The sequence below is a fragment of the Dromiciops gliroides genome, chromosome 2 (genome assembly GCF_019393635.1).
Source record: "Dromiciops gliroides isolate mDroGli1 chromosome 2, mDroGli1.pri, whole genome shotgun sequence".
Taxonomy (NCBI): Eukaryota; Metazoa; Chordata; class Mammalia; order Microbiotheria; family Microbiotheriidae; genus Dromiciops; species Dromiciops gliroides.
Genome location: NC_057862.1, coordinates 122,129,745 through 122,145,956, shown reverse-complemented (window position 1 = coordinate 122,145,956; position 16,212 = coordinate 122,129,745). Strand labels below are relative to the sequence as shown.

The following is a 16,212-nucleotide window of genomic DNA, read 5'->3' as shown; positions in this document are numbered from 1 at the left end:
TGGGGCAATGAGGGTTAAGTGACTTGCCCAGGGTCACACAGCTAATAAGTGTCAAGTGTCTGAGGTCAAATTTGAACTCAGGTCCTCCTGAATCCAGGGCTGGTGCTTTATCCACTGCGCCACCTAGCTGCCCAAGAAAGAAATATTTAAAGGAATACTTCATAAATCCAAATAATTCTACTTTAATCTGATCCTATTTAGGGTTTGGCTTTTTTAAAGCCTTTTTGCTTTGAGTAAATATCCCTCTTGTCTCAAAAATAATATTTTTTTGGTGGTTTCAGAAGTGACCAAAGTTCGAAGAAACCTTTTCAACCAAGAGACGCTTTCTCCTTCAAAAAGATCTGTGAAAAAACTGCCCCGAAGTCATTCAGTGTCAGCTGTTGAAGGGCTAAAATACAAAGCTGACAACTTCAAGGAGATTCAAGGTACTGTATGTGTCCATGTAGGAATAGCTCCAAGTAAGAAAGGATTAACCATCATAACTATCTCCTCCACCTTTCTTTTTTTTTTTTTTTTGCGGGGCAATGGGGGTTAAGTGACTTGCCCAGGGTCACACAGCTAGTAAGTGTCAAGTGTCTAAGGCCGGATTTGAACCCGGGTCCTCCTGAATCCAGGGCCAGTGCTTTATCCACTGCGCCACCTAGCCGACCCCTCCTCCACCTTTCTTAAGAGATGGCAGGAGCCACTGTAGCTGCTATATATAAGCCACATGACTGTTAGAGAAACTAGGCTTAAATGCCAGCATAAAACATTAGGTGAAGAAACCAAGCTTCTCCCAAAAGGTAGGTATAGCAAGCTTTAATAACTGGTTAGGGAATATGCATTGCAGCCATTGAAGGATGGCTTGAAGCCCAGAAGAATCATAAGTCAGATAGAGCAGTGAATTCATCATCAAGGGGACCAGGTTCTAAACAAATCTCACCAGACCTAGCAACAGTATCAACCTGAAAATCTACCTCATCTGAGGAATATTAATAGTTTAGAGCAGTATCTAACTCAGCTAAGGCTGAAGATAAACAGTAATCTCTGTTGTGTAATCTTGCCCATTTCTCTACTTTTGTAGTTTGTTTTTCCCTTGGTTTCCTAGTAATAGCCCCCTTTCAAAATTACAAATCTTGGTTCATCTGAACTAAGGGAAAGGTTTTTCACAGCTAAGCTAAATAGCTCTTAGGAGTGTCCCTAGAGGCCAGGCTTAATGAAGGGCAGCTATGATCTCTTTTCTCCCTACTTTCCCCCACCCTCTTTGGAACATCCCTTAAAAACTGATTAGCTTTTAAAAAAAAAAAGCTGATTGGTTTAATACAGATAGAGGTTCTAGATATTTTTTACTCCATTGTATTTTTAGGTTCGGAATTTGATATAGTTTTAAGTAAAATAGGATGCGTTTCCTTTATCCTTCAGGCTATGTATAAAATAGCTTATATGATTGAAAATACTACTTTATAACAATAGCTGCAAACATTTTATTGAATACCTACTATGTGCACATACTACTAAGAGGCACCATGAATTAGGGCACTGAGCCTGAGGTCAAGTCAGGAAGATGAGTTCCATTCCCACCTCCTACTAGCTATATGACCCCAGGCAAGTCACTTAACCCCTGTCTGCCTCAGTTTCCTTATCTATAAAATGAGGATAATAATAGCACCAACTTCCCATGTGTAAAGTATTATGCAAACCTTAGACCACTATTTAAATGCTAGCTGCTAATTGTTGTTAATGACTGATAACCCAGAGGCCCACATGATATAGTCCTACCAATATGGAGCTTGAAATCTTCACATAAACACAAAAGGAAAAAAAATAGCAATATAGGATGCTGTATGATGAAGTAGTATAGCCAATAAGTATAACAGAAACACAAAGAAGAGAGGGATCACCTGCTAGGATAGTTAAAGTAGTCTACGTGGAAAAAGTAATATTTGAGCTAGATGTTGAAAGGATGAGCCTTAAACAAATGGAGAAGAAAGGGCAGGAAGAATATTATATGAACTATTTACTCACAGGAGTGATAAAGCAGGCCATTGGGGCAGGAGCAAAAAGTAAATGCAGAGGGGGCAGCTAGGTGGCACAGTGGATAAAGCACCAGCCCTGAATTCAGGAGGACCTGAGTTCAAATCTGGCCTCAGACACTTAACACTTACTAGCTGTGTGACCCTGGGCAAGTCACTTAACCCTCATTGCCCTGCCCCCCCCCCCCCAATTTAAAAAGTAAATGCAGAGAAGTAATAAGAGCTGATCTTGGAGAGGTAGGTCGGGGTAACATTAAGGATCCATGTTGTTACAAAGCTACATATTTGTGTTTAAACTAGTTTATTGGTAAGATGTCATTCAATGATCACTATAACTAACTTGCCTATTTAACTCTGTTTTCTTAAAATATAACATGTCCCAAGTCGTAGTCCAGTTTTAAATTTTAATAGTTTAAGATTGCACCAAGACTTTGGGATACACTATGTATACAGAAACATAAAATTTGTATATGTGTATGTTAATGTTTCTTTCTTTCTTTCTTTTTTTTTTTTTTTGGCGGGGCAGTGGGGGTTAAGTGACTTGCCCAGGGTCACACAGCTAGTAAGTGTGAAGTGTCTGAGGTCAGATTTGAACTCAGGTCCTCCTGAATCCAGGGCCAGTGCTTTATCCATTGTGCCACCTAGCTGCCCCCGCCAACCCCCCCCCCCTATTAATGTTTCTTATAGCAACACAGGTAGAAAAATAAAAGCTCGTCAGCTTACCAGTCACACCTGCTTTATCCCATTTTATTTAACTCTTATAGTACATGGGTAGAAGTAAGGGTTTTTATAAAATGTAGGTCAATATATTTCACATATGTAATTAATGGTAGCAGTAGATATCACAACCCCATTTGCTTCAATTCTGAAGTACTAAAAGGATGTTAAGAAATAAGATTAAGAAAATCAATTCTGCTATTTTCTATGGAACTAGCCAACTTACTGGTCTGGTGTGTCATGATAGGTCATTAAACTCTTAGGAGAAAGTCTACAAAATGTTATATGCATTATCCTTTTTAGTGTTGACAGACCAGCCAGTCTTATCCCACGATGATTAAATTGAAAAGGACTAAGATCCTTTCTGTCCTGATTAGCACAGCAGTCACTAACGCGAGCCATCTACCTCCTCAAATCACTTGAAATTTGAGGCTGCTACCTTTCATGCTAATATTTGCCCATTATAAAGTCATGTAAAGTTTGTAATTTCTGCTTCTTTCGTCATTTAGATTATCATAAACTGCTAACTAAGAGGGTATCAGAGACTCCACTGCACAAACAGGTGTCTAGAAGATTACTTCAAAGACAAATTAAGGGCAGGTAAGTGGCGTTCTTATCTTTATCTGCTTCATTAAATCACTGTACCCTTTTTGGTTTTAGTGTGACCTTTACCATACATCTCCTGTAACTTCAGATCTTGTCTGCCTAGGCTAAAGCTGTATCTTCAGAGGTAGAGGCATGTTTGGGTATTCAAAAGAAAAATGACCAAAATGTGTATAACTTGGAAATGTAAAACTTTGGGTTTCCAACGGGTGGTTGACTGACTCCTAATATGTTCAGATTGGAAATTAGTACACCCACTTTGGGCACATAGGGAATTGTCTGAGTCTCAAGAATTTTAATAGTCATGGGGCTCTCTGGTGAGAGGTTATTAGGATGATCCCTACTCAAGTGTAATAAAACTCACATGCATCATTTTCCTTTTTCTCAAGGTCCTCTGACCCTGGCCCTGACATAGATGTTGTTGAAGAATCCCCTGAAAAAGAAGAATGTGGTGGGTATTTGGGGAATTTAAGTTTATCTTTTGACTTTTCCTTAGTCTTAATACACCAACTTTCTCTCTATTTTATCCTGAATTCTAAAGCATTTTATAGAAAATGATGATGGTGTCAAGCCCATGATTGTAATTCAGACTTTTGTAGTTGAAGGGGCATGAATTGCAAGGATCCTTAGAGTTCATTTAGTCTAACCTCCTACTTAATCCAACAATCCCCTCACCTCATAGGCAGATGGTCATCTAACTTCTGCTGAATACTTCCAGTGACTGACGGAGGTCTCCTATCAAGAAATAGACCATTCTATTTACGGACAGCTCTAATAATATAATTAGATGAATATACGTCTTGTTTTGTTTTGTTTTTTGGGCAGGGCAATGAGGGTTAAGTGACTTGTCACACAGCTAGTAAGTGTCAAGTGTCTGGGGTCAGATTTGAACTCAGGTCCTCCTTAATCCAGGGCTTGTGCTTTATCTACTGCGTCACCTAGCGGCCCCCTAATTATATTCATCTTAAATCTGTCCCTGTGTAACTTTTACTCATTAGTCCTATTTCTGCTCTCTAAAATACTCAACATAGGTTTAATCTCCCAGATGACAAACTCAGCTATTTGAAAACGACTATCATATTATGTGGTTTGACAAAAATGCTTCAGGTTATTTAATAAATGCTCTTATGAATGAACACATACTTCACTCTAGAAAAGCGGCCACCTCTTAAGTGAAATCTTGGCCATTACATGATATCATTGTAACGGTAGTATAAATTATTCTTTCATACCTTTAAAGTTACTGAGGCAGTTTATGGAGAAATAACATCCTTATTCAAATGGATTTGCTTTATTGTGTCTTGGTTTCTCATAGTCACTGGCTTCCATTTGTTCAATCCTAATACTTAGGCAATTATTTTCATCAGAGAGCTTTTGTACCTCCTTTTCCATTTGACTTTTCAAGCTGTTGACTTTTTTCTCATGTCTTTCCTGCATCACCCTCATTTCTCTTTCCATTTTTTCCTCTACCTTTCTAATTTTATCTTCAAAGTCCTTTTTGAGCACCTCTATGGCCTGAGACCAATTCGTATTTTTCTTGGAAGCTTTAGATATAGGGGCCCTGATGTTGGCATCTTCCTCTGAGAGTGCCCCTTGGTCTTCCTTGTTACTGAAGAAACTTTCTATGGTCCTCACCTTTCTCTGTCAGCTCATCTTGCCTTTCTTTTACTAGACTTTTAGCTCCTTAAAGTGGGGCACTGTTTCCAGGCTGCAGTATCCCAAGCTTAAGAAGTCACAGGTGGTATGATTTAAGGAGAATCAGGTTCTTCCCTCACCAGGCCTATTTCCTGGTCCTAGATGATCCCAGACCAACTTGCCAATCAACCAGCTTTGTGTGTTGTGGTTGTTAGCTCCGATGAGCCTGTGCCCCTCCCCCACCTGGGCCACTTCTACTCGAGCCTACCACCTGGTTCTCAGTAGGGGTGTAAAATCCAAGTTCTGCCTTAGCACCAGCATAGACCCCTGTAGTCTCTCCCCTGCCCAGGGCTCAGCCCACTCACCAGACTGTGAGCTTAGTTCCAGATGACACTGGTGCTTCAGCTGATTCAGAGGCTCTGGGGGTCTCCTTCTCTGGTGGGGACTTCCTGAGACTGGATCTGTGTCAGGGTGACTGTGGGGTTGAGCCCAACTCCTGTATCAGCACAGCATCTCCCTCCTTCTGACCTTCCAAGCCGTTCTTGGTTAGAAGATGATTTCAGCACATTCTTCTGTGAGTTTTGCTGCTCTGGGCATTTTCCTATGACCTTATTTAGATGTTTTTTGGATCCTTATTCAAATGGAAATAGAATCAGGGTGAAGCCTGATATAACCTGCTTTTCTGTGAAGTGCTTTGGAGTTTTTAAAAAATGGAACAAAGGTGATGTCCACATTGGTTTTTATGGAACTTCAGGAAAAGACATCTAGTAGGTCAGTGCTTCTCTGTCCCTCCATGGGGCCACATCCTAAACACTATGTATATTTGTAGCAACACTTAAGAAATCTTACTACTAAACTAGTGATTGGTGTAGAATTTCCATCTTTTCTTTTAATCATTGTAACGTAAATATTTTTCCTGTTTACTGTGAAAATGGCAAGGATCTATCTTCCCTGGATAACTTGGCTATCATTCTGCTTTTCTAGAAATGAGTTTGAGACGAAGTCCTCGCATCAAGCATCTGTCATTTGTGAGAACAAACTCTGCTTCCTTCTACCCTATCTCACAGCCAAAGCCTCGAAATATACAGAAGGTGTACCTGAGACAGAAGGATGAATCAGGTCACTTACATACTTCTCAGAAGTCAGTTTTGATGGGTGGGAGGTAATATAGTACTTTGGGGAAATGTCAAATCTGCTGTTTGCTTGAGTTAGGGATATGATATACATGCACTGAGCTTTCTCTGTGTGGAAAAACTTTTCCAGCTTCCTGCTGGAATATATGTACTTTGAACCAGTATAGCATGTTGCCCATGACATGGTCCTTTCATTATTCAAGAGAAATTAATCTATGATAACCCAGAACTTTTGCTATACAGTCAAGTCTCAAATTAGGTGTGAAATCTTATATATGTTATATTATCCATGCCATTCCTCCTTTTCATTATCATGAAAAGCAAGTTACCTGTATTGCTTTTTTTGTTTGTCTGTTTTTTTGCAACATTCACGTTCAGCTAGTTTCCTGTATTTGCTAACATATAGGCTGAAGTTGGCAGGTTATGTAGCAAATATTTAACAAAATGCACAAAAGCATCAATGTAATAGATCTTTTTTTAAGCTAAATTTTATTTTTCCAATTATAATTTGGATTTCTTTATGCTATAGGGAGAGAGCCAATAGCACTAAAATGCTTTCATGCTTTATTTTTTAGATACTAAGGAATGTCCTATAATTCAGGGTATCCGTTCTCCCAAGAGGCTTCTTTTTGGTGCAGTCTCTGAGATGACTACTCCCACAAAAGAATTGCACGGAACTAAAAGGTCTCCAAAAAACCCATTGGATTCTGAAAAGCCTATTGTTTATGAGGTAAATGCCTTATAATGAGCATCTTAAGGTACTAAGTTGGCTATGATGTTCTTAGGAGTCATAAGTAAGGATTAGATGTGGCCTTTATTAGGGGGCTTACAAATACAATATACAAGACACAAGCACATGTAATCCATCTATTTATAATTCAAGGATTTATGATTTAGAGGTTGAACTAGATGATATGAGATTTTGTGATCTGCCTCCACCAGTATAGATCACAAACCATGAGTTGCTGGAGCTAAAAATGTTTATTACCTAGTTGCCCACACTCTAACATTGATCCTCTCTGAGCTAAGCTGATACTTGAGGAAAAGGTAGTTTTGTTTCCTGGGTCAGTACTCAAAGACTTTCCAGGTTGATAAGACCTGCCAGAAGTTAAACTCCACTTGTGTAGTCAATTTTATTTTTTTCAATTAATAGAAATCTATGTTCTCTCCCTTTTGCCTCCCCAATCACCAACTGGTGGGAAGAAAAAACTCTTGTAACAAACATGCAATCAAGCAAATCAATTCCTTCATTGGCCATGTCCAAAAAATATGCTTCAACCTGCACCCTGAGTACATCGCTTTTTTTTTTTTTAGTGAGGCAGTTGGGGTTAAGTGACTTGCCCAGGGTCACACAGCTAGTAAGTGTTAAGTGTCTGAGGCCGGATTCGAACTCAGGTACTCCTGACTTCAGGGCCGGTGCTGTATCCACTGCACCACCTAGCTGCCCCAAGTACATCGCTTTTATGTCAGGAGGTCATTCTAATGTTTCATCATGTGACCTCTCAAATCATGGTTGGTCATTGCATTGATCAGAGTTCTTCAATCTTTTAAAGTTGTTTATCTTTACAGTGTTGTTGCATAAATTATTCTCCTGGTTCTGTTCATTTCACTCTTTGTCAGTTCATGCAGATCTTCCCACATTTTTCTGAAAATGTCCCTTTCATCTTTTCTAATGGCACAATAGTATTCTGTTACATTCATGTATAATAAGCCAGTTGATGGACACCAGTTCTTTGGCACCACAAAAAGAGGACTGTTCCTATTTCTTTGATCTCTTTGTGTTATAGGCCTTGTAGTGGTATCACTGGGTCAAAGTATATGCACAATTGATTAACTTTTGAGGTACAGTTTTAAATTGTCTTCCAGATAATGTACCTTGTTTTTTCTGGAGCTCCTTTGATATTTTTCATTTTCCTTTTTTGTAAGCTCTGGGGTGGAACCTCAGAGTTGCTTTAATTTTCATTTCTCTAATTACTGGTGATTTGGAGCTTTTTTTCCCCATTATGGCTAGTGATGGTTTAGATTTCTTCCTTAGAAAACTACTTGTTCAGATCTTTTTTGTTTGTTTGTTTGTTAAATCTTTATTGGATAACTGGGGAAAGGTAGGCAGGGTCCAGTTTAGTCCTTCCTCATGGCAGCCAGGACATTGCTGAGCTTCTCTCTCTTCCTCTTGGCTCAGATGTGAGTTCCCACCCTTTTTTGATGAACTTTAGGGCTCACTTATCCTTGGAGACATTTAACAATTCCACGGCCTGGGTCAAACACACACACTTCCGGGATCATCTCTCTCACAGACTTAGTGTGTTTGCCAGGTGCCCATGGCAGCCGCAGTGTTGCAGCTTCGAAATGTTTTTGGTAACTGGCCCTTGTTGAAGCCCATAGCCATGGGGTAGCAGATGGGCATGGCTGCAGCATGATTGCAGCCTCAATGGCAGCCACAACAGAAGGCCAGATCTTTTAACCATTATCAATTAGAGTGGCTCTTATAAATTTTAAACAGTTTTCTCTATATCTTAGAAATGAGACTCATTAGAGAAACTTACTGTAACAATTTTTCCCAGTTGCCTGCTTCCCTTCTCATTTTTGCTATATTGGTTTTTATTTTTTTATGACAAAAATTGGCCATTTTGTCTTCTGTGATCCTCTCTGTCCTCAGTTGGTCATGAACTAATTCCTCCTCTATCTATAGATCTGAAAGGTAATTTCTTCCATACTTCTCTAATTTGTTTATGATAGCACCCTTTATGTCTGTCATGTACCTTTTTGGAGTTTATCTTGGTATATGGTAGGACGTGCCAGTCTATACTTACGTTGTACCAAACTACTTTTCAGGTTTCCCAGTAGTCTTTGTTCAGTTCCACTGCTTGTGGATCAGTCAATAAACATTTATTAGCAAAGCCCCTACAATGCACCATGCACTCTGCTAAGTGCTAGGGGTACAAAAAAAGGCAAGACGCAGAGGGCTCACAGGATAATGGGGAAATGTGAAAACAACTCTATACAAGCTATTTATGGGATAATGTAGATGAGAGGCACTAGAATTAAGGGATATCAAGAATGGGTTTTTGTGAAAGGCAGGATTTAGCTGGGACTCGAGGGAAGCTAGGGAAGCCTGGAATCAAAGGTGAAGAGGAAGAGCGTTTAGGCATGTGAGACAGCCAGTGAAAATGTTCAGGGTTGGGAGATGGAGGGTCTTGTTTGAGGAACAACAAGGAGGTCAGTATCAGTGAATACAAGGGAAGGGGAGTGGGGGAGCTGTAAGGTAGAAGAATAGTGGGGAAAACAGGAGCAGAGAAAGCCAGGTTATAAGGACTCTAAAGGCCAAATAATGATAGGGAGCCACTGGAGTTTCTTGAGTAGATGGGGGATGGCACGGTCAGACCTGCACTGGAGGAAGATCATTTAGACTTCTGAGTGGACAGAGACTCGTGGCAAGCAGACCAGCTAGCAGTCATCCAGGAGTAAGGTCATGGGGCAGGGGCAGTGGCACTGAAGGAGGAGAGGATGACACCTAGATTTCAAACCTGAGTGATTGGTAGAATGGTAGTGCCCTCACAAGCTTTCCAGTCTTTTCCCTAATAGGAACATTAAGAAAGGAAGGTTTTGGGGAAAAAATAATGAGTTCGGTTTTAGACATGTTGTTTTTAAGATGTCTATGGAACACCCAGTTCAAGATGTCCAATGGACATTTCAGGATGGAAGACTGGAAGTTATACTTATTCAGTGCCATACCAATCAGACTACCTAAAAATTATTTTAGAGAGCTAGAAAAAATAATAACAATTCATCTGGAAAAACAAAAAATCAAGAATATCCAGGGAAATAATGAAAAAAAATTCAAAGGAAGGTGAGTTAGCAGTACCAAACCTAGAGCTTTACTATAAAGCAGCAGTCATCAAAACTATCTGGTACTGGCTAAAAAATAGAGTGGTAGATCAATGGTATAGGCTAGGCACAGGAAATGCAGTAGTAAATGACACTAGTAATGTAGTGTTTGATAAACCCAAAGACTCCAGCTTCTGGGATAGGAACTCAGTATTTGACAAAAACTGCTGGGAAAACTGGAAGATAGTATGGCAGAAATTAGGCATAGACCAACATCTTACACCTTATACTAAAATAAGGTCAAAATGGATACACGATTTAGACATAAGAGGTGATACCATAGGTAAATTAGGAGGGAAAGGAATAGTCTACCTATCAGATCTTTGGAAAGGAAAACAGTTTATGACCAAACAAGAGATAGAGTATATTATAAAATGCAAAATGGATGATTTTGAATACATTAAATTAAAAAATTTTTGTACAAACATAAGCAATGCATCCAAAATTAGAAGGGAGGCAGAAAGCTGGGAAACAATTTTTGTGGTCAGTACTTCTGATAAAGGCCTCATCTCTAAAATATATAGGGAACTAAATCAAATTTATAAGAATCCAAGTCATTCCTCAATTGAGAAATGGTCAAAGGATATGAACAGGCAGTTTTCTGATGAAGAAACCAAAGCTATCTATTCCCATATGAAAAAAATGCTCTAAATCACTATTGATTAGAGAGATGCAAATTAAAACAACTCTGAGGTACCACCTAACACCTGTCAGATTGGCTAAAATGACAAAAAAGGAAAATAATAAATGTTGGAGAAGCTGTGGGAAAATTAGAACACTAATGCATTGTTGGTGGAGCTGTGAACTGATCCAACCATTCTGGAGAGCAATTTGGAATTATGCCCAAAGGGCAATAAAGCTGTCCATACCCTTTGACCCAGCAATGTCTTTTTCCCAAAGAAATCATGGAAAGGGGAAAGGGACCCACATGTACCAAAATATTTATAGCTGCTCTTTATGTGGTGGCAAGGAATTGGAAGTTGAGGGGATTGCCCATCAACTGGGGAATGGCTGGACAAGTTGTAGTATATGAATACAATGGAATACTATTGTGCTGTAAGAAACGATGAGCAGGAGGAGTTCAGAGAAACCTGAAGGGTCTTGTGTGGGCTGATGATGAGTGAGATGAGCAGAACCAGAAGAACATTGTACACAGTATTAGCAACATTGAGTGTTGATCTACTGTGATGGACTATATTCTTCTCACCAATGCAATGGTACAGAAGAGTTCCAGGGAATTCATGATAGAAGAGGATCTCCAAATCCAAGGAAAAAAAAAAACAAAACTGTGGAGTATAGATGCTGAATGAACCATACTATTTCTTTTGTTTGTGGTGCTGTTGTTTTTTCTATTTTGAGGTTTTTCATCATTGCTCTGATTTTTCTCTTATAACATGACTAATGCAGAAATAGGATTAATGTTATTGTGTATATGTGTATATATATACATATATAGAGAGATATATAGATATAACCTATATCAGATTACCTGCTGTCTAGGGGAGGGGGGGAGGGGGGAGGGAGGGGAGGGAGAAAAATCTGAAACTGGAAAGTTTGTATAAACAAAAGTTGAGAACTATCTTTACATGTAACGGAAAAATAAATAAATTTCAAAAAAAAAAAAAAGACTGGAAGTTAGCAGAGAGGTTAGAACTGGATTGACTGGATTTGAAAATCATCCCCATAGGGATGATAATTGAATCCATGGGTGTTGATGAGATCACCAAGTAAACTAGCAGAGGGAGAAGAGAAGATGGTCTAGGACAGAGCCCTATGGGATTATAGGACAGGACCTAAATGAAGATCCAGCAAAGGAGATTGAGGAGTGAGTGGTCAAGAACACAAGTTCACCTTGATACTAGGATGAAGTATCAGATCAAAGTTTTAGTGGAGAATCAATGTATTTATAAAAATAACAATAATTAGGAAGATATTTGGGGTTGATCTTGGAAAGGCCAAGAGATAAAAGGCAATTGGATCTGTGGGGACAAAGTATGCTTGGCTAGAACAGAATATGAGTAGGAGGTGAAAGGTACATAAAAAAGGACCAACAGATGGAAATAACCATATGAAATGCAAATTTTATTTGGAGAGTGGGTATGTTATGAATCAAATGACAGAAAACAATTAGAGAAAATGTTTTTAATTGTACTATACAAAATTTTTTGAAGTTTTATAGAGACCATAAGTCTTTAATTTTTTAAAAAAATTATTTTAATTTATGAGATAAAACAATCATTTCCATAACATAGTATTTTTTTTAAAAGATTGCACTTGAGGGGCAGCTAGGTGGTGCAGTGGATAGAGCACCGGCCCTGGAGTCAGAAGGACCTGAGTTCAAATCCGGCCTCAGACACTTAACACTTACTAGCTGTGTGACCCTGGGCAAGTAACCCCCATTGCCTCACTAAAAAAAAAAAAAAAAAAGATTGCACTTGAAAACTACAAATCTACTATGTACAAGTTACTTAACCTTGTAAAAAAAGTATAGTTATCATGTAACTTTTTTCCTTTTTAAAAAAATTCCCTCCCCCTATCCCATCCTAGAGATGGATACCATTAGGGGTGTGTGTGTGTGTGTGTGTGTGTGTGTGTGTGTGTGTACAAAATCATTCTATACATATTTTATCTTTCTCTGGATGCAGATAGTGCCTTCCTTCATAGGTCTTTTGTCATTAGTTTGGGTATTTATAATAGTCAAAATGACTTAATCAAAGTTGTTCTTAAAACAGTATTGCTGGGACAGCTAGGTGGTGCAGTGGATAAGGCACCAGCCCTGGATTCAGGAGGACCTGAGTTAAAATCCCACCTCAGACCCTTGATACTTACTAGCTGTGTGATCCTGGGCAAGTCACTTAATCCCAATTGCCTCACCAAAAAACAAACAAACAAACAAAAAACATTATTGCTGTTACTTTATACAACAGTGTCTTGATTCTGTTCCTTTCCCGCTTCATTATTTTGTGCAAGTCTATCCATGTTTTTCTAAAATCAACAAACTCATCATTTCTTATAGGCACAACAGTCTTCCATCATGATCAAATACCACAACTTGTTTAGCCATTCCCCTATTGATGAGCATCCCTACAGTTGCCAGTTCTTTGCCAACACAAAGAGAGCTGCTGTGAATATTTTGAAACATACAGGATCTTTTCCCATTTCCCTAATCATCTTTGGAAATAGACCTGGTAGTGGTATTGCTGGGTCAAAGGGTATAGGCAGTTTAATAACTCTTTGGGAATAATTCCAGATTGCTCTCCAAAATGGTAAGTCTTACAAACTGGACAGCAGAATTGGAGCTGATGATGGGGAGAAGAAAATGGTCAAAGTTGATTGTTACCTAGAAAAGAAAACTTCACAGTTTTAGACTTGGATTCAACCAAAAGTCAAAACCTCTACTTTCTCTTATTTTCCTGTTTTCTTATTCTGTGACTCTCTCAAATGGGTCTTTATGGGAATGCCAGGCATAAGCTTACCAGTTGCCTGTATTTAAAAAAAAAAACACTGGTTATAATATTTGAGTTGAAATGATCATTGTCACTTTCTTTATAGACTCCTAGGAAAAGTGATCAACAGCCTTGGACCCCCACTAACAGAATTCTGAGGAGATCACCACGAACACCACAAATGTCATATCATACTCCAAGAAAACAAAGAAAAACCACTTCAAAAAATGTATCGACAGATCAGACGGCTTGTGAGAATTCTAGAAAAGACTTTTCACCTGACTTAGAAGTTACATCACTATCTGAGGCAGAAGTAATCCCTCAGAAGGGAAGCTCCCTGCAAAAAGAATCCCCCTCTCCTCTTGAGAAGATGGAATTAAGAACTCCCAAAAGGCCAAGAAGTCAGACACCTGAACTTCTAGAGACTCCTCCTTGGTCACTTCAGAGGAATTCCAGTCTTGCTGATGTTTCATGTTCTATAGCCCAGGTCCCATTAACTATCCAGACTGCTAATACTAACTATTTGACTCCCATTAAGCACTCCCAGAAAACACCTCAGAAATCAGCAGCCTCTGCATCTCCAAGAAAACCTGGCCAAGTAGTTGCAGTGGCACCTCTAAATCAGAGAAACCAAGACCCAGATGTTCTCATACATACAGTTTCTCAGTCAGTGGAATACATTAATGAATTAAAAGATAAAACTGCCCAAAACATAAAAGTATCAGGGAATGTGGTTGCTGCATTCACACCACCTATTTCTTCCCAAAAAAAAACCCTATTTAATTCTCCACTACATGATGCTTCAATAAAGACTCCAACTAGGAAATCTCTTTCTCCTGCTGAACTTGGAGAATTTGGTTGGAGGATGCTACAGAAGTCACCAACTATGACAGTCACACCTCCTACCTGTAATCTTATCTCAACTCCTAAAAAGAATTCAAGGGTAACTCAACCTTGTAATGGTCACCCTCCACCACCTTCTAAGACCAGGAAACAACATATGAACAGAAATAATTCCATCCTTGAAAGAAGTTTGCCACTTCACCAATTCAATACTTCTGATGATCCTACAGTTGAACAAAGAGATATGGCAACTATAGACTCATCCCCTAAAAAGGAGCAGAAAAAAGTAAACCTTCCTTCTCCTTTTTCCCCCAGTGAGCACTTTTGCCCATTAGCTGATGTAGGGTGTGAATGGCTTGATTCCTCTCTGCTATTCACTACCCAGAATGCAAGAGAACACCAGAGCAATGATAGCACAGAAACTTCTGTAAGACCAACTGAAGGGTTCAGTATGGCTCTTACTTATGAACAGCCTTCTACATCTAATGAGGTGGCTTCTCCACCTGATAAGCCCAAGTCTCCTTTGGTACCATCTTATGCCCTTCGTTGTACTGCAGATAGAAGGCAGAGACAGGCTGCAGCACGACTAGCTGATCCAAAAGCTTCACCTCCGCTTTCAGAAGACCATCTGAAAGTGATTCCTGCTAGCCCTCCAACCTATGAGGTTGAGCTGGAGATGCAAGCCTCCGGCCTACCCAAGCTTCGTATTAAAAGGGTAGAATCTACTTCTGTCAGTACTGAAAACCAAAAAAAGGTGGATACATATCTGGGAGAAGAGAACTTTCCTGATATTGAGTGCTTGTCGCACCAGAATAAACCTAGCCAAATTGAAGCTGCTTATGTCTCATCTCCCTGTCTTCATTCTTCCCATACTACCCCGGGCAAGAATGGGAGGCAGATGTATATCTGTCAGTCTTATACTCCAACTCACTTTCCCTCTAGCACCACCTCCCCCTCCCCAACAGATGTTTGGGTTCCCTGGACACCATCTCCCAGGCACAAAGGGAAAACCACTCCTGATACAATCCAAGACTGGCCAAGAAAAAAGAAGGCAGTAGACAGCAATATTAATTCTTGTGGCGGGAGAAATGAAAGAGATTCTGATCTCCTGGGGAACATAGCTGGTATTGAAGAGGAGGGAAAGGAGAGAGTTTTTGAGCAGTGCATCAGCAAAACTCCCATCTTGGGGGATTTTGAACTTGAAGGAGTATATCGGCTTCCAGATCAGTCTCCTTCTAGCGACTGTGAGCCTAGAGGGGAGGACAGTTTTTCAAAGGGGCAATTTGGATTGTTCTCTAGGAAAAGACCGCTTTCCTCTAAGGAAGAAACTGAGCTCCAAACCAGATCTTATGGCAGCCAAAAAGGGAACCAGGTCATTTCTGCTGATAACGAAACCAAGGAAGAAAGGAAATCTCCAAGTAGAAATAAAAAGCAGCCTTCTTCCATGGGGGATGATGAGGTATTCGTTTCAGGTAAGTATATTCTTGAAGTCTTCTTCCAATTTGCTTATTGTTGGGAATTGTGAGAGATGAAATTCTTAGAAAGATGAGCTTGCTTATACTTTTTGTATCCGGAGTCCATGGGGGAATGTGGCAGCATGTTTTTTCATTTATTGAGCCAGTATTTTTCAGGTGCCTGTTATGTGTCAGGCACTGGACCAAATTATGTATTTGTGGTGTGGTATCTCTTTAGGCTCCACCCCACCTAACTGTTCTGTGAAGAGCTGTCTTTCTGCTAGTGGTCTTCGGGCACTGACCCAGTCTCCACTACTATACCAAGGAAAAGCACCTTCCTTTCAGCGAAAGGATATTAGAGGTAAGCCATCTAAATTGTAACCTACGTTATTGATCAGCAAATCCTAGGGACTCTTGCCAGTGTCAAAACTATGACCTTTTTTTTGGCTGCCAGTCCAGCTCAACATTTATTTTCATTTAGACC

General features: G+C 39.6%; 1 protein-coding gene across 1 annotated transcript in view; it reads left to right on the top strand.

The window, feature by feature from the left end:
- Positions 1 to 16,212, top strand: part of TICRR (TOPBP1 interacting checkpoint and replication regulator) — a 39,961-nt gene that overhangs the window by 21,479 nt on the left and 2,270 nt on the right. The window contains exons 15-21 of the mRNA XM_043986537.1: positions 282 to 425; positions 3,239 to 3,329; positions 3,722 to 3,783; positions 5,952 to 6,086; positions 6,676 to 6,830; positions 13,538 to 15,746; positions 15,967 to 16,089. Coding sequence (XP_043842472.1) covers positions 282 to 425; positions 3,239 to 3,329; positions 3,722 to 3,783; positions 5,952 to 6,086; positions 6,676 to 6,830; positions 13,538 to 15,746; positions 15,967 to 16,089 — 2,919 coding nt within the window. The remainder of the gene's footprint in view (positions 1 to 281; positions 426 to 3,238; positions 3,330 to 3,721; positions 3,784 to 5,951; positions 6,087 to 6,675; positions 6,831 to 13,537; positions 15,747 to 15,966; positions 16,090 to 16,212) is intronic.